This window comes from Scardinius erythrophthalmus (assembly GCF_964197995.2).
Source record: "Scardinius erythrophthalmus genome assembly, chromosome: 6".
Taxonomy (NCBI): Eukaryota; Metazoa; Chordata; class Actinopteri; order Cypriniformes; family Leuciscidae; genus Scardinius; species Scardinius erythrophthalmus.
This window is the reverse complement of record NC_138226.1, coordinates 38,287,098-38,304,520: the sequence shown is the minus strand read 5'-3', so window position 1 is coordinate 38,304,520 and position 17,423 is coordinate 38,287,098. Positions and strand designations below refer to the sequence as shown.

At 38.7% G+C, this 17,423-nt stretch overlaps 1 protein-coding gene across 1 annotated transcript in view; it reads right to left on the bottom strand.

Annotated features, from left to right (window-relative positions):
- The window catches only part of myo3b (myosin IIIB), a 154,554-nt gene that overhangs the window by 49,902 nt on the left and 87,229 nt on the right, over nucleotides 1–17,423 (bottom strand). The window contains exons 24-27 of the mRNA XM_081369161.1: nucleotides 9,320–9,431; nucleotides 8,608–8,770; nucleotides 7,445–7,525; nucleotides 161–212 (exon numbers count right to left, since the gene is read on the bottom strand). Coding sequence (XP_081225287.1) covers nucleotides 161–212; nucleotides 7,445–7,525; nucleotides 8,608–8,770; nucleotides 9,320–9,431 — 408 coding nt within the window. The remainder of the gene's footprint in view (nucleotides 1–160; nucleotides 213–7,444; nucleotides 7,526–8,607; nucleotides 8,771–9,319; nucleotides 9,432–17,423) is intronic.

Here is a 17,423-nt window from a genome sequence, read left to right as displayed (position 1 = left end):
TGGATTGTCCCTCACTAGTTGGAATGTGAATGAATACAATGCTTCCATCTATGGGAACCTACTGTATAGAGCAAACAGATCCCTAAACACAAAAACATGCAAAAAATATACTATGATAACATACAAAGGAAACAAATACAATGTACACACCCTCACTTACCCTGTTTGTCGACTCTGTTTGTAGTCTTTCCTGACTCTGTAGCCTCTGTACGCTGTAACATATAATTGCCAAACAATGAATAAAATAACATAATATCAGAAACCAATTTTCTAGTATTATTGTTTATACAGTAGGGGAAAAGCATAAGTCGGATCACTTAGAAAAATAACAGCACACATATTTAAGGAATCTGTAGTGCAAATGGTATAAGCAAGATAAATACATAGAGTTGGTTTGTTCAAATCACTACTAAGTTTGAGCAATAATGTTTAAAAACCCCATTAATTTAAAAAAAAAAATGTCCTAAATTAGTATGACTAATAGCGTATATTGCTTGGTTGTATCAAATGTAATATAAAAGTTAATTACTTGCATTCAAGCAGCTTTGATTTTGATTCTGTTACATACATTCAGATTAATTGATTCCTTTGATCAGGCACTAAGTGAATGTTTAGGATAAAAAACACAATGAGCTCTGAGTGAGTAATTAGTACTTTATCACACACACACACACACAAATGTGTGTAAATCTCAGAACAGATGAAAGCAGCTGCTCTAAAATGCTAAAGTAGTCATTTATTCCACTTTCAACGAGACGCCCAATTAAAAAACTCACAAAAAGTATGCTTTAATCAGAGCAGAGGGTGCGAACACAACCATGTGAACTCATACTCACACACAGTGTGGGACTGTACCGTCTGACATGTGCTGATGGGACAACATTGACCTTTATTGTATTTAGTCTTTTCATACTATGAAAGTCAATGGGGTCCATCAACTGTTTATTTACCAACATTTTTCAAAATATCTTCTTTTGTGTTCAACAGACGAAAGAAATTCATACAGGTTTGGAACAACTTGAGGGTGAGTAAATTATTTCATTTTTGGGTAAACTATCCCTTTAAGTGTTGCTTTAAACATCCATAAGTTATCATATATAATTATATGACACATTTGCTTTGAATCTTTTATTGTATATCAACAAAACTATACTGCATTGTTTCAGAAGTAAATGAGTTACCAGTTAACTTAAAACTAGCTCACGCTGAAATTAACATTGGCCTCACTGGAAACACTCATATATGAACAACCTCTCCTAACCATTCATATGATGCTGTGAGACACTGTGCAGATTTTAAATAAAAAACGAAAAATGATATAAGACTTACTGTATAATGCATTAGAACTACTCCATTATAACTTAAATGGATATAACATGGTGTTCATCATGTTATAAATATTAAAAGTTATAACCACAAATAGATAAGTATTATATAATGTAGTTACGATTATTTGTGAGATGATACAACATAGTTTTATTTAAAGAAATTATTATATAAGCTATTTTGTATGGAAGCTTGTTTCCGCCATTGAATAAAACTATTTAAAAGATAACTGCGACTTTTTATCTTGCAATTCTGACTTTTTTTCCCCTCAGAATTGCAAATTTATATCACAGTTCTTGACTAAAAATCGTAATTACCTTTTTTATTTTTTATTCAGTGGCGGAAACAAGCTTTAATTATTATGCATACATTATAATGTCTTAAAATACCCTTATAATGCATTATAAACAGGCTTCATAGAATGGCAATAATTTATAAAGCCTTTATATATAATGCATTAGTATTTTAATGCATTAATTATGTCTTGTAATGTATGGTCTCATCAATAATTATAACCACAGTTGTAATACATTATAATACTTATCTATTCATTGAACACACCCTTAGAAAGTATAATGCAATAGAACACGACACATAACCAATTTTGGCTGTAGCAATTAAGGAACCTGCTAATATTATAAATCATTTTAACTTTGGTTACAATTATTTAGAGAGAAAAGAGATATAATGCATTTTCTGCATTGTACAAAGGTTTTAAGTAGTGTTAATCATACTATTTTTAATATTACCATTTAATAAATTCAGCTTGAAACTCAGAACAGAATTGTCACAGAAACTTCCCTACACTGAAAAAAAGGTAACATTTAAATTTCTACATTTTACCTAAAACCTCAATTTTAGGTGTCTAGCTCATTTACTAGTCAAGCGATTGGTTAAACTTAAACTTATTTTAGGGTGCCCTTGTTACAGTAAAATTATACAAATAAATACTGAGTAATATTACTTAACCACATCTACTGGTTACACTTTATTTTACAGTGTAATTATATATTTAAGGTCTGTGTATTAACTACATGTACTTACGATAAATTTAGGGTTAGGATTAGGGTTTGGTTGATGGTTAGTTGCATGTAATTATGCAAAATTTATAGTATAGTAAATACATGTAATGTGTAACAAGGACACATTAAATTAAAGTGTTACCCATTTACTTTATAATTACTACTACAATATACTACCACTACCATATATAAAGTATATATACTACTATATAATTACGATTAGGGTTTGGTTTAGGGTTAGTTGATTGTAATTATGCATAATTGTTTACTATATTAGTAATACCATGTTACTACAGTAAGTACATGTAAGATGTGTAACAGGGACACTATAAAATAAAGTGTTATCAAAAAAAAAAAAAATTGTATGGCTGAATCAACTTAAATTTATACCAACAAAACTCTATTTTATGGGTAAAAAAAAAAATAGCTCTTTAAGGTAACAAATACAGTTTTTTTCCCATAGTGTATGGATATCCTATGTATAGAAAACGTTCCCCCACTGAAAGCCTTTTTTTCATTCTGCATACTGTGCTCAGCATATTCTCTGCATATGGATCTCGAACGTTTGAAAGACGAGTGTTTATTTTAGAAATGCTAATGTGGCCCACCTCAAAGTGGATACACAGACCTCTACACAGCTCTGAACATGTGCCGTACACTGAGCCACCTGCACCAGTGGACATACTGTGAGCACAGAGCGAGCGAGCGAGAGAGAGAGAGAGAGAGAGAGAGAGAGAGAGAGAGACGTCTGCCAAAAAGGGGAACTGAAGTACTCCAGAAGAGGAGAGGAGAACAATAGCATCACTCCTCCCTCTCCTTCCTCCCCCTGGACCCCTGCCTCAGAAGACGAGAGAGAGTGGCGATGGAAACGCACCCCGAGAAGGTTAATACGCCCGCTTTGATCTCCGTCAGGCCACACCGAGGAAGAATTCATTTACATTTCAGATGAAAAGGGTGACAGTATAAAAAGCCATCTTGTTTCTGGTATGTGAGAGTCTGTAATGGGCCGGGAATGTGAGAGAGGAAGTGGCAGGGAACCCCCAACACCCCCCATCTCTCTCTCTCTCTCTCTCTCTCTCTTACACACACACACTGGGAAACAGATGAAAGCAAAGAGAAAATGCAGCTTTCTACTGAATCATGGGGACCCAATGCTGTGACCCAAACTTTCAAAAGAGACGCTGGCTCCACACATTATTAATTTAGCAGCTCTGTTTCATGGGATTGTTTGTTGAGATCAAAAAAGGTACTTTGTGAAAATGCTGAAAATTATGATTGGAGGTTGAGTTGGAAAGATCTGGAAAGACAGAAAGAAGGAGCTGTCTAAGCTCTTTTCTCATTCACTAAACTTATTTACATGTTTACTACTGCTGCTACTTATTTTTCTCTCTTATTTTTTTCCAAACACGCAAATTCACTTTTTTAAGATTTTTTTAAATGTTTTTGAAAGACTAGAAATATTGTGGAAAAACTGCTACAATTTATTTGTATTTTCTGTCACATGATCTTTCATTAAATAATTTTAATATGTTGATTTTTTAGCTCAAAACACATTTATTATTATTATTTTTATTACTGTTAAAAACAGTTGTGCTGCTTAATCTTTTTTTCATGATTATTTGATGAATAGACAGTTAAAAGCAACAGTACTTTTGCCACATTATAAATGTTTTTACTGTCACTTTTTAATAATGCATCCTTGCATGTATACAAAAGGATAAAAAACAATCTAAATGGCCCCAAAAGGGTCATTTCATACTTTTTGTATAATTTTAAATACATGTTTAATAACATAAAATAATAGTTTAGTTTAAGTCAAAATCAATCACTACTTAGTTTGGTATGACCATTTTACACCCTCTCTATATAATTAAACTGGTAATGCTTTTGTTGCTGTGCTATTATGAACTAACGTCCGTCCTTCGGATGAGACGTTAAACCGAGGTCCTGACTCTCTGTGGTCATTAAAAATCCCAGGATGTCTTTCGAAAGAGTAGGGGTGTAACCCCGGCATCCTGGCCAAATTTGCCCAGTGGCCTCTGTCCATCATGGCCTCCTAATCCTCCCCATATATACTGATTGGCTTCACCACTGTCTCCTCTCCACCAGTAAGCTGGTGTGTGGTGGGCGTTCTGGCGCAATATGGCTGCCGTCGCATCATCCAGGTGGATGCTGCACATTGGTGGTGGTTGAGGAGATTCCCCCCTTCTATGTAAAGCGCTTTGAGTGTCGAGAAAAGCGCTATATAAATGTAATGAATTATTATTATTATTTATTAACAAAGAGAGCTCCACTGTGTTTGTTACATGTATGATCTGTGTTTCCCCCTTTCATTGTGTTTTTGGTTCAGTCCTGTTTCCTAGTGTTCAATGATTGTTCTAATTAGTCATGTCTATCACCTGTGCATTGTCAATCACCTCATTAGTTACCTTGTTAGTACCTGTGTATCTATACCTTGTGTTCTCCTTCAGTCTTTGTCCATTATTGTCAATGTAAGCGTTTGGTGTTTCCCCTGAGAGTTTGGTTATTAAATGTTATTTCTATGTATTCCTCGTCTCCATGAGCTCTGTCCTACACGTAACGTGACAGAATAACGAACCCTCAAAGTGAGTAAAAGAATGGACTCACCGGCTGTCCAACTGCTCTGCTTGGAGCAGGAGAAGCTTTCCCTCGAGTCTCACACCTGCGCATTCCTCGACCTGGCGTGCCTTACCTCCTTCCCTGACAGATTGCTGAGCGTCTTTTTCCTTACAAGCCTCAACGCGGAGACGAAGGCACGCCTGCCCAGTGTGGAACCTCGGGAAAATTTCGCCGAGTATGTGGAGTGGGTGTTGGTGAATTGCGGCTCGGTATACACCATCGGCCCCGCTGAGGATGACATCACCACCAGCCCCACTCCATCACCGCCAGAGACCAGCCATCCACCACCAGCGAGTGACGCGACGGAGAAGTTGCACGTGCCCACTGCAGACCGTAGAGACCAGCCTGCCGCGATAGACGAGCCCGTACCGAGGATAAGGACGGAGAGTGTCATCGCCACAGAGCCCGGACCACAAACGGAGTCTGACCAGGTGCGTGAGCCGGCAACATCGTGCGTCGCAGAGGGAGTTCTTGTGAAACTCGAGGGCTGGGAGGAGAGCACCGTTCACATCACTACTGCTATGGATGAGATGTCAGTGGCCTCAGGCATATATTATGAGGAACTGAAAGACATTTTTGAGGACAATTTAATGGACTTTTCTGGAGAAATTATTCCCAGTCCCCCTGTATCTCCAGCGCCCCCTGTATCACCAGAGTTCCCAGTACCTCCAGTGCCCCCTGTCTCTCCAACGCCCCCTGTATCTCCAGAGTTCCCAGTATCTCCAGCACCCACTGTCTCTCCAGAAAGCCCACCCAGCCTGCCTCTCCCGCCTCCTCAATCAGCCAGTTACTCAGCCCTGCCTCTGCTGCTGTCCTTCAACCCCTCTGCAGCTCCCATATGTGTTGAAGACCTGCCCAGTGTCTTCAGGCCACCAGCTCCACCTAGCCTGGAGGATCCCCTGTGTCTGCCTCCAGCCTCTGTGCCCCCTCTTCCACCTCGGTCTGTCGACACTTCGGCTCCACCTTGGCTCCTCCCTCCCTCCCTCAGCTCCACCAGAAATCATCGGCCATCCGGCTTCTCCGGGCTCCCTTGTCCTTCCAGCTCCACCTTGGTCAGCCGTCGGCCTGCCTACACCTACAGCTCCTTCTGGCTCCGCCCTCCCCCCGGCTCCGCCTCAGTCCCACCGGCTCAGCCTCTGCCTCTGCCCTCAGTATTTCAGGCTCCACCTTGGATGCTCGTCACTGCGGCTTCTCTTCGGTTTCCAGGACCATCGGCTGCACGTGTGCTCATCGACTCATCAGCTCCATCAGGGTCATCACACCTTGATCGTCCCTAGGGTGTCGTCTGCCACAAGGTCGACTCCACCATGGCTCCTCCCGCCTTCGACTCCGCCCTGAGGCCTCGTCCTGGCTGGTCTCTGGCATTTCATCTGGCTCCTCCTGCTCCTTGCTCCCCACCGGCTTCTCCCACCATCCACTCCTCCATGGACTGTTTTTGTGCCCTGGACTTTTTGTTATTTGTTAGCCCCACGCCCTCCTACAGGATCGTAGGAGGGCTCCATCGCCCTCGTCTCCATGAGCTTTGTCTAACACGTAACGTGACAGTGTTCACAGTAATAACTTTTAAACTGTCTCATCCATTAATAATAGCCTCTTTGTAAAGCTGCATTAACTGAACAGATTCAGAAATGATTCACTTGTGTTGAAAGATCACCCTGTATTACTGATATCTGACAAATATACAGATATATACACTGATCAGCCACAATATTAAAACCACCTGCCTAATATCGTATAGGTACCCCTCGTGCAGCTAAAACAACAAGACCTCTGAACGTGTCCTGTGGTATCTGGCACCAAGACATTAGATCCTTTAATTCCTGCAAATTGCAAGTTGTGGCATCCATGGATTGGATTTGTTGGTCCAGCACATCCCATAGATGATGAATGAACCTTGGGCGCCAATGACCCTGACGCTGGTTTCACTGGTTGTCCTTCCTTGCACCACTTTTGGTAGGTACTAACCACTGCACACCGGGAACAACCGACAAATCCTGCCGTTTGGGAGAGTTTTGGACAAATCCTTGCCCTTTCTTACTGCTTCCAACACGTGAATTTTAAGAAATGACTGTTCGCTTGCTGTCTAATATATCCCACCCTTGACAGGAGCCACTGTAACACTTCACAAGTCAGTGGTTTTAATGTGTGGATAAGTATAGATATATTAGGGTCGCCAAATATGACTATATTAATGACTAAAGAATGTAATTTTATTTATTTATTTTGTAGTGTTATTCTAGTTTGATTTTCATCATTTCTATTTTACTTTATTTTGCACTTTTACATTGTGTGCAGCTAATATGCAAATAGGTTTACAAATGAGTGTTACTTTTCATTCCAATAAATCAGACTACCCTGAAGTTTAGAGAAAAAAAAAGTATAGAGTAGAAATTCTCCAGGAAATATTTCCACAACTTTGTGACATGAATTGTATTGGGTTGAACAGAGGTATGTACCTGACTGGATCTGCACAGCAGCCTGTTCGCGCTCTTTCTTTATCAGCTTCAGATTCTGACGAGCCATGTGACCCCTCCAGGCTGAACAGAGACAGATGAGGGGAATAAAACACAGAAAATTAGTTACTGGTAAACAATTTCTAGCGGCCACAGCAATGTAATACAAATCAGAGATGTCTTTCTGTTGACCTAGTTCAACAAGTAGTTTAGATATTTACTTACAATATTTTCCCTGGATAAGGAGTCATATACAGTATATGAAAAGTAATTTTTAGTAACATTGTAGAATATTTATAGTAATGTTTTTGATCCATTGAACATTCATTTATCATATGACATGCGCTAGTGTTCAAAAGTTCGAAGATTTTTAAAGAAATTACTACTTTTAATCAGCATTAAAGGGGACTTATTATGCCCCTTTTCACAAGATGTAATATAAGTCTCTGCTGTCCCCAGAATGTGTCTGAAGTTTCAGCTCAAAATTCCCCACAGATAATTTATTATAACTTGTCAAATTTGCCCCGTTTTTGTGTGTGTCCCTTTAACATACTCTGGCATACTTCGGATACTCCGGCAGCAACAAAACTGGAGAATCTCACGCAGCCAAAATGCCAGAAATGTCAAAAAGGGAACAATTTCCCAAATTTCTGAACCTCTGTCCCACCTGTACCTTGTAACCTCATCAGCCACCAAATTCAAGAACCTGTACTTACTATTGTACCTTGAAAAATTGTGTATCTTTCTAGTGCATTACTGAATGTTGTTTCCACTGCTGTTTTTTGTGCATGACCTTGCTTCTCCTGTGTTTACCCCTTTATTTGCCTTTTGTCTGGACTTTGTATGCCTGGTTGGACTGTCTTGCTGGATTGAACCCTTACATATCTTACGACCCTGTCCTTGTATTTGCCCAATAAATCCTCTGCACATGAACCCCGCTGTGCATCCCGAGTCTTCTGTGATACAATCATAAGTGACTTCTTTGAAAAACATACAAATTGTACCGCCCCAAACTTTTGAAAGGTAGTGTATGTAATTAAATTATAAATGCAACTTATATTGCAATTATATTGTCCTTGAAAATGCAACCAATGTTTTCTTACTGCGGAGCCCTGCACATACATCTGTCATCATGTTATTTTGTAATGAGTTTGATTTATAAGAACCTGACTGAATGATAATTGCCCCGTGGTTTCGTTTCTGTCTTTCTCTGCGGTACCGCCGAGCCCCCAGCCAGCCCTTGGTGTAGGCCTGAATCAACACCACTCGAGCGATCACTTCCCGCAACATCAGATTGAGCTGCTCCACGTGATAGTACTTCAGAAACACCTGCAAACACACATACACACATCTATTCAGATGCAGGGAAGCATACTTATACCTCACAATGAACACTCTACCTTCATGTGTCTGTCCGAATATAATCACAATCAATGGGTTCGGGATAAAAGGGGACACAAGAATGTGAAGAAAGAAACCATGACCTGGAAGTATTGGTCTGACAGGCAATGCACTAAAAGAGAAAGCTAGATTTGTTTTCTGTGCTATTAAAGGTAAATTACATTACATATATATCTATAGTAGACATCTCACTTAACCTTCCATGAGACACAAAGTCAGACATGTGTACAGCTTGTTTAGTTAGTTGGACAATGTCTAGGGCTCTTCCTGCCTGATCCACAGCTCTAGGTATATATTGTTAGGAGCACAATAAAAGGGGAATACCTCTCATACACTGTAAAAAAGGAATTTTCAAAGTTGTACAAGTTTTGTTTAATCATGTTTTTAATTCAATGTGTTACATGCAGATTCTTTGTCATTTCTGAGTGATTTTTTTTTTTTTTGTGTGTGTAGTAACTTTTAAATCACAAACTCTACCTTAGTCTTGCCCAGGACCCAGTGTTCCAGCTTGGCTTTCTGTAGTATAATGACGGCGTTCTCTTTACTGCCTTCTGGCAACTGATGGGCACGAAAGGCCAGATAGTAATACCTACAAGAAAACAAGATGATCAGACGCAAATTACACCAGTCAAAAAAGCACAGTGTTAAACAAACCTCAATCCCCAACTTGACTGATCATATTGTAAGTTGTACTGGGGAAATATGTACCACTAATTGTTTTGATGCTTTCTTCAATACAAGTTTAATGTGCAAGTAGGTATTAAGTCATAAGGTTTGAACGTTGCTCTGTTTGCTTGCAGAAAGCGGTAGTTTGGAAACAATGACTCTGTTCAGAATATCACTGAAGTATCACATGAAGTATGTGTGCTGTGCACAGTACGCAACATTTCCACCAACTTTTACTACTACATTTGCCAAAATTCGCAGAATACAACCAGAGCACACTGCACTCAAGGAGGTCTACTGTAGATAATACTAGGAGAATCAGTCAACTGCTGCAGTATTAAGTGTGAACACTATTAAGTAATCTTTGCTCATGGTGGCTACAGACACTCAGCTATGTGGCCAGGGTGTGTATATGTGTCATTTAAAAATTGCTTGCATATTTTCATTTTAATCTAATATTTTACTTATATATAATTAAATAGAGTGCTGCAGTGATGCCAATTTTGTAAGCCAACCTGGAAGTTAGCATCACCCTGAATCCCTCTAGAATTTTTCCATTGGCTTTTGGATTATTAATAAGCTCTTTGACCAAAAGTTCATGTTTCTTACATGTTTTGTTCATCATGATAATCTTCACAAATGAACACAACTTCTAATAATTTTGAAGCCTAAACACAATCACCAGAAGTAAACAGCTAAACGTAGGCTATAAAAAAACAACACCACGGTCACATGACTTCAACGTCACCATCATGAAGCTTCCAACAACTCTTTCAATCTTTATTTAAAAAACATACATTTTCCCTGAAAGTTTGGTTACAATAGTTTGCAAGACTGCGTTTATAAACATAAGCAGACTAGTGAGTAGATGAGGTTATCTGTTCGATGTCATGATTATTGGGTTAACATCCTGACAACCTTTATAGTAATTTCAAGACAAGTAAAAGCTTTAAAAAAATCACAAACGGGGTATTACTGATGGTGTATTTTATGCATTTTTAAATAAAACGTGAAAATATCTTGAGTTAACATTTTTAAATCGGTTTTTGGTTAAATGCCTGAAATAAAGTGTGACTGTGATGACGTATTTTTTGTAGTATATAAAAAAAAAATGACTTCAGGATAATGTAACAGGGAGAGCTAAAATGCTAACTTGTTTCCATGTTTTTGCCTAAACATACATCATAGTGCTGGGCAACGATTAATCGGGATTAATCACATTCAAAATAAAAGTTTGTGTTTACATAATATATGTGTGTGTACTGTGTATAATTATTTTGTATATATAATATACACACATGCATGTATATATTTAAGAAAAATGTGTTGTTTATATATAAAATATTTATATTTATATAGGCTAATCTAAATTATATATATACAGTATATACATGCAAATATTTCTTAAATATATACATGCATGTGTGTGTATTTATATATACAAAATAATTATATACAGTACACACACATATATTATGTAAACACAAACTTTTATTTTGAATGTGATTAATCGTTGCCCATTTAACTAAATATATTAAATATTTTATAGTTTATTTTGTTAAATGTTAACTTGACACCATTCACTAAATTAAGTATCACATACTTAAAGGTGCATTGCGCAAGTCTCTGAGTTTTTGCAGAACTATGCCCCCTTCTGGCGACACGCGAAACTGCAACCAGAGTTGTGCACGCGGTTACGTGGAGTTTGCGTTGGGGTTTGGGATGAACTAGAAGCCGGTCTCTTTGAATCCATCTTCTACTTTTGCCAAAGTCGCTTGAGTTGTCTTCGCTGATGCGGATAATGGCGGCGAATACACAAACCTGCCAGACATAGCCAGGTGAGCGTGAACGCGCATGACGTCACGCCCAGTCGATTCCGTCCCGAATCCCTCGTATTTATTTTACTGTACAGGATTATAGAGGCAATCGCAGAGATCATAGAAGGGCTCATTCAGCCCATCAGGAAATTGTTTAAGCATGTATGGGTTAGAAAAACGGGTATTTTTAACATGAAAAGTTGCTTAATGCACCTTTAAACATAGCAAATCATTATTTTTGCAATTCCGTTCACTAGTGGAGCAGAAATAACTCACCTCAGATAAAAGAGCATGGTGAGACTATCTTTCTAGATCTCACTACGATAGCATCTTTCTGCTACAAAAAAAAAAGTAAAGCGTCACCTGATTCTCTGATAAAACTATAAATATGGGGCTTTTGTAGCTTTGTTGTTATTGTCTGGGGGCCTTCAGTTATACTTCTGAATACACCTTGCCTATAAATAAACTGGCATGAATCTCATAAACGAGTCTCATCGAAACATCTGAAGCTTGCGGTTGATCCTGGGTATTTATTTACCCTGAAGAGGAAGATTTCAGCCTTTGTGTTTAAGAAAGAAAACTGCCTTTGATTCCTTGAACTGTGCTCTTTCATAATTATGCTCCTGGCAGCTGTTATGTCTCTGGTAGAAATTACAAAAAAAAGGCTCTCCTTCACGACATCAGAGAAGGTTTTCCAGAAGAGATCCATTTGAATCCATTTCTTCATATAGAAGCTGTTATTTTTACAAAGTCAGTATGGATCAGACAGGAAGAGCTCTAGACTTTGCACGACTAAGAACATGCAAACGGAACGGTCACAGAGTATTTCTTTTTCATGCGAACTGGTCGGGTAAGTCTGGGGAAAATACGGATAATCAGGACACTTCTGTGATCAAAAGGACGACAGGAAAAAAAAAAAGCCTTGCATTTGAGCGGCTCCTCTGAGTGTGGAGAAATTGTCTGGGATGTTTATGTAAAAGAGATGACCTACATGTCCACCATCTCACAGCCCACGAGAGAAAGAGATGGATGGGTTGAAAGAAAACGCAAAAAAGCGAAAAGTTTATGGAAAATGAAGTGCGATTCCCTAAGCCTCGGAAAAGTAAATTTGGACCATGAATTTCCTCTGCGCTGAGAAACTTTCAGCGGATTCACTCCGCCCCTTCAAAGTACCATTTCACCACTAATTACTCAACCAGAGTCTAATTTAGCATCACTTGTATTCTCAAAGGCTTAATCACCTATTATTGATAAGATTATGGTCTTCTTTCATCAAAATATATAGATAATAAACCTGCGATGTGAGTTTCCCAGGAGCTTTAGGGAGCACTAGAGGAGAAGGTATATTCAATATGCGCTCATGGAGCTTTGATCTCTCTTAACTGTCTGTCTGTCTTTCTTCCTTCTTTTTATGAAGCCCAAGAGCTCCAGCTAATTAAATCTAATAACATTCCTGTAGTCCAACAGGAACACCCGGAATAATGTCATTTTGACTGCATAACTGATGAAGCCTGGACTTGGAGTCAGAATGTTTTTTTTCCTTTGCAGGATAACATAATCATTATGACCACCGTTATTAACATAACCTCTGTAAAATGGAGAAGGAGAGATTCTGCATGGTTTCTTTTTGACCCAAGTCTATAATATTATGAACTCTAGAGTCTCTCCTTCAATATGTCTAATTGATTTTATTGTCCTCCCGGTGAAAATCATAAGTCTAGTCACTTAACAGCACACATACAGTAAGTTACATGCCAACGTTTACTATTCAGGGCTAAAGGGACAGTTTATCCAAAAATGGAAATTCTGTCATCATTTACTCACGCTCATGTCGTTCCAAACCCATAAGACTTTTGCTCATCTTTGGAACACGAATGAAGACATTTTTAATATTCTCTCATCATTTTTGCCCATCCTTTGGAAGTCCAACCACAATTTTCAAGCTTCAAAAAGTTAATAAAGATGATATGATAATCCATATGAGCCGAGTGGTTTATTCCAAGACTTCTGAGGAGACACTATTGCTTTATATGATGAACAGATTTAATTTAAGGCTTTTAGTCACATTTAATCATTGATCAGCACATGTGCATAGAGATCAATATGGTAAAACATATTAATTTGTGTTCTGAAGATGAATGAAAGTCTTAAAGTCCCGCTGTAGTAATTACTTTTATCCCTTAAAACTCATATTTGATCACCAAAATTATATTTAATAATATTATAAAATATTTCTTCTTGCCTTAAAATAGCTTGTATGTAACTCTACAACCTTGTCTCATTTAGTAAACGCGGTTCTATGAATATGCTAATTAGCTCCGCCTCCACTCCTTCACACCAGCTCAGAGATCCACTCGCTTTCTCAACTCACTGAGGTAAATACTGCACAATGGTATCGTTTTTCACAACCTCTTACACATAACGATAATTAATATGATTAGCCTTTTTCTTGAGTATGTTATCAAACAGCTAATAATGTGTTGCTAATGTTACACAAACTATGTTCCCGTTCGCCATCTCAGTTTGCCTTTTAACAATCATCAGAAATGCTTTGAACAACTCAGAACGTCAGTGGAGTCAAGCATATAGTTCATCATAACATCGTAATATACATCATACACCCACTATATTGCTAAATCTACCCGATTTTTCATATCAACAGAAAAATATACCGGGATAACCTTGCATCTCTCAGGACTCCCTTTTTAGTTTGCTGTTATTGATATGCTAAAGCCCTCCGGCACAATGACATGATTGATTACAAGGTAGTTTGAGACGTCAGAAACACCAGCGATTTCAAACCGTGTTTTTGAGACTGTCTTTGGTTCACTGCAGTTTTAAGGAGAAAATACTCAGCAATGGTGGTGACTTATGAATTTACACATGGTTTGTCTTAAAGCATATTAAAAACACTACATAGACATATAAACAATATTAAAAGTTTGATTTTTTCCACAGGGGGACTTTAAGGTTTTGAAACTTATCCTTTAGGTGTTCATTCAGATTCCTAACCCTAAATATAGTCAGGGGGCCAAAACTGATATTAAAACTTTGTCGGACACTTTTTGGTACAAGTATACAACCTATCCAGTATTAATATTTATCCCCTCAACATGTGTTCTAGCCAGGTTGTCAGCTTAGAAAATGTTTTTTTGTCCATTTTAACACTATATTCTTAAAAGTGGTAAAAGCGGATTTTTTTCCCCAAAGTGCTTCCATTTTCTTCCTTTACCTATTGTAATTTTGGGCAAATGTGCAATATAATCCAATTTATGTGAAAGCATGATCATTAAAAAATAATAATCAATAAATACCACAAGAATATCACACCACAAGGGGCACTGTTGTGTCAGCGCAGCTGTGATTTGGCAGTAGATTGAGGCAGCAGATCCAGAGAAGATGATCACAGCAGATGTCAACAGTACAGTCTGAACAAAACTTTATAAAGGAGTGAATCACACAATCACACAACAGATTAACTTGATCTATTTGTCTACACAAACATTTACCTCAAGATTCTACCATTCTACCATCAAATGTTGCCAGAAACAGGTAAGCTAAACTGTTTTCCAACTAGCTATATACTTACCAGACATACACTCACCTAAAGGATTATTAGGAACACCATACTAATACTGTGTTTGACCCCCTTTCGCCTTCAGAACTGCCTTAATTCTAAGTGGCATTGATTCAACAAGGTGCTGAAAGCATTCTTTAGTAAAGGTGTCACGATTCTCCAAATCCTCGATTCGATTACATTTTCGATTCTAAAGTCGTGGTTCGATTCGATTCTCGATTTTGAAAAAATAAATTGAAAGTCAAATTTAAAATGTTTATTAACAACATAATGTAACAATAACTTATATTTTCAGTCAATTGGAAACTTAAACAATATAACCTATTACCTGGCTATCATAGTCCCGGGGCTCCCTGGACTCCTCAGAGCAGTCACAGGCGAATAGCACAGCGTTTTAAATTGGGTTCCCACAGCGTGTGCAACGCAGTACGAGAGAACGTTCTCGTAAGGGAACGTAAGCTACTTGGTTACTAGTTTTTTTGTGAATTATACTCTCCAGCCACGTCCAAATTGGCGCGCTCGAGGTTGGCAGGGCGCCATGCGCTCCCATTGGACCGTACGCCACTGCTAACTCGCCATAGGTTCGTGCAGTTGCCACAGCACAGACAATCAGCTCGCTCAGACGAGATATGATGCTCTCGCTGTGCAGCTGCAATGCGTTTTAAAATAAAGGCTTCAATATTCTCGAGAAAAGGAGTTTTACCTATTACAGGCAAGCCGAGCTGCCGTGACATGGGGGCGTGGCAGCATTGGCGATTCCATTTTTTGATTTGATAATCGAGATTGAGCATTAATTTCGATTGATTTCGATTTAAAATCTTTAAAACCCTTATTCTTTAGAAATGTTGGCCCATATTGATAGGATAGCATCTTGCAGTTGATGGAGATTTGTGGGATGCACATCCAGGGCACGAAGCTCCCATTCCACCACATCCCAAAGATGCTCTATTGGGTTGAGATCTGGTGACTGTGGGGGCCATTTTAGTACAGTGAACTCATTGTCATGTTCAAGAAACCAATTTGAAATGATTCGAGCTTTGTGACATGGTGCATTATCCTGCTGGAAGTAGCCATCAGAGGATGGGTACATGGTGGTCATAAAGGGATGGACATGGTCAGAAACAATGCTCAGGTAGGCCATGGCATTTAAACGATGCCCAATTGGCACTAAGGGGCCTAAAGTGTGCCAAGAAAACATCCCCACACCATTACACCACCACCACCAGCCTGCACAGTGGTAACAAGGCATGATGGATCCATGTTCTCATTCTGTTTACGCCAAATTCTGACTCTACCATCTGAATGTCTCAACAGAAATCGAGACTCATCAGACCAGGCAACATTTTTCCAGTCTTCAACTGTCCAATTTTGGTGAGCTTGTGCAAATTGTAGCCTCTTTTTCCTATTTGTAGTGGAGATGCGTGGTACCCGGTGGGGTCTTCTGCTGTTGTAGCCCATCCGCCTCAAGGTTGTGCGTGTTGTGGCTTCACAAATGCTTTGCTGCATACCTCGGTTGTATCGAGTGGTTATTTCAGTCAAAGTTGCTCTTCTATCAGCTTGAATCAGTCGGCCCATTCTCCTCTGACCTCTAGCATCAACAAGGCATTTTCGCCCACAGGACTGCCACATACTGGATGTTTTTCCCTTTTCACACCATTCTTTGTAAACCCTAGAAATGGTTGTGCGTGAAAATCCCAGTAACTGAGCAGATTATGAAATACTGATTATGAAATACTCAGACCAACAACCATGCCACGCTCAAAATTGCTTAAATCACCTTTCTTTCCCATTCTGACATTCAGTTTGGAGTTCAGGAGATTGTCTTGACCAGGACCACACCCCTAAATGCATTGAAGCAACTGCCATGTGATTGGTTGATTAGATAATTGCATTAATGAGAAATTGAACAGGTGTTCCTAATAATCCTTTAGGTGAGTGTATAGCTAGGCTAATTTACTTTCATAATTACTAGCTTACTTACTAATAGGTAAATTAAGTTTTGTGCAGATGTGTAATGGAAATATTGTTTTTAATTTATTTGCTGCACAGCAGCCTATTTTACACTCTGCTATAGCTAAAAGCGTTAATAAGTTTGTTAGATAGCAAAGCCCTCAGCTTATGTCAGAGGACATTGTAGTGATCCACTCAGAAACCAATCAGACTAGTGTAGTGAAAAATGTATTTGCCTTCAGATGAGATAACATGGATCCAGAGGAAGCTGTAAGCCTAGCGTCCAAAGAAAAACAAATAGGAAGAGATATTGATTGGGAACAATGTTTCATTTGTCAAGACAAATATGGAAAATACAGCCAAGATAAAGCCCTTTGATTGAAGTGATTTTTCAGGAAGTGGTGTCTTTGTGCTCTTTCTGGAGATTATTGTAGTATAATATTGTGCAATATTTTTGCAATATAATAGACACACACCATTATTTGCATTGCGCTTAGCTTGACCTTGCTTATTCAATCCATTCAGTCTCAAAGGGATGAGACTGACAACCTGAGAGCCAACCTCTGCCAAC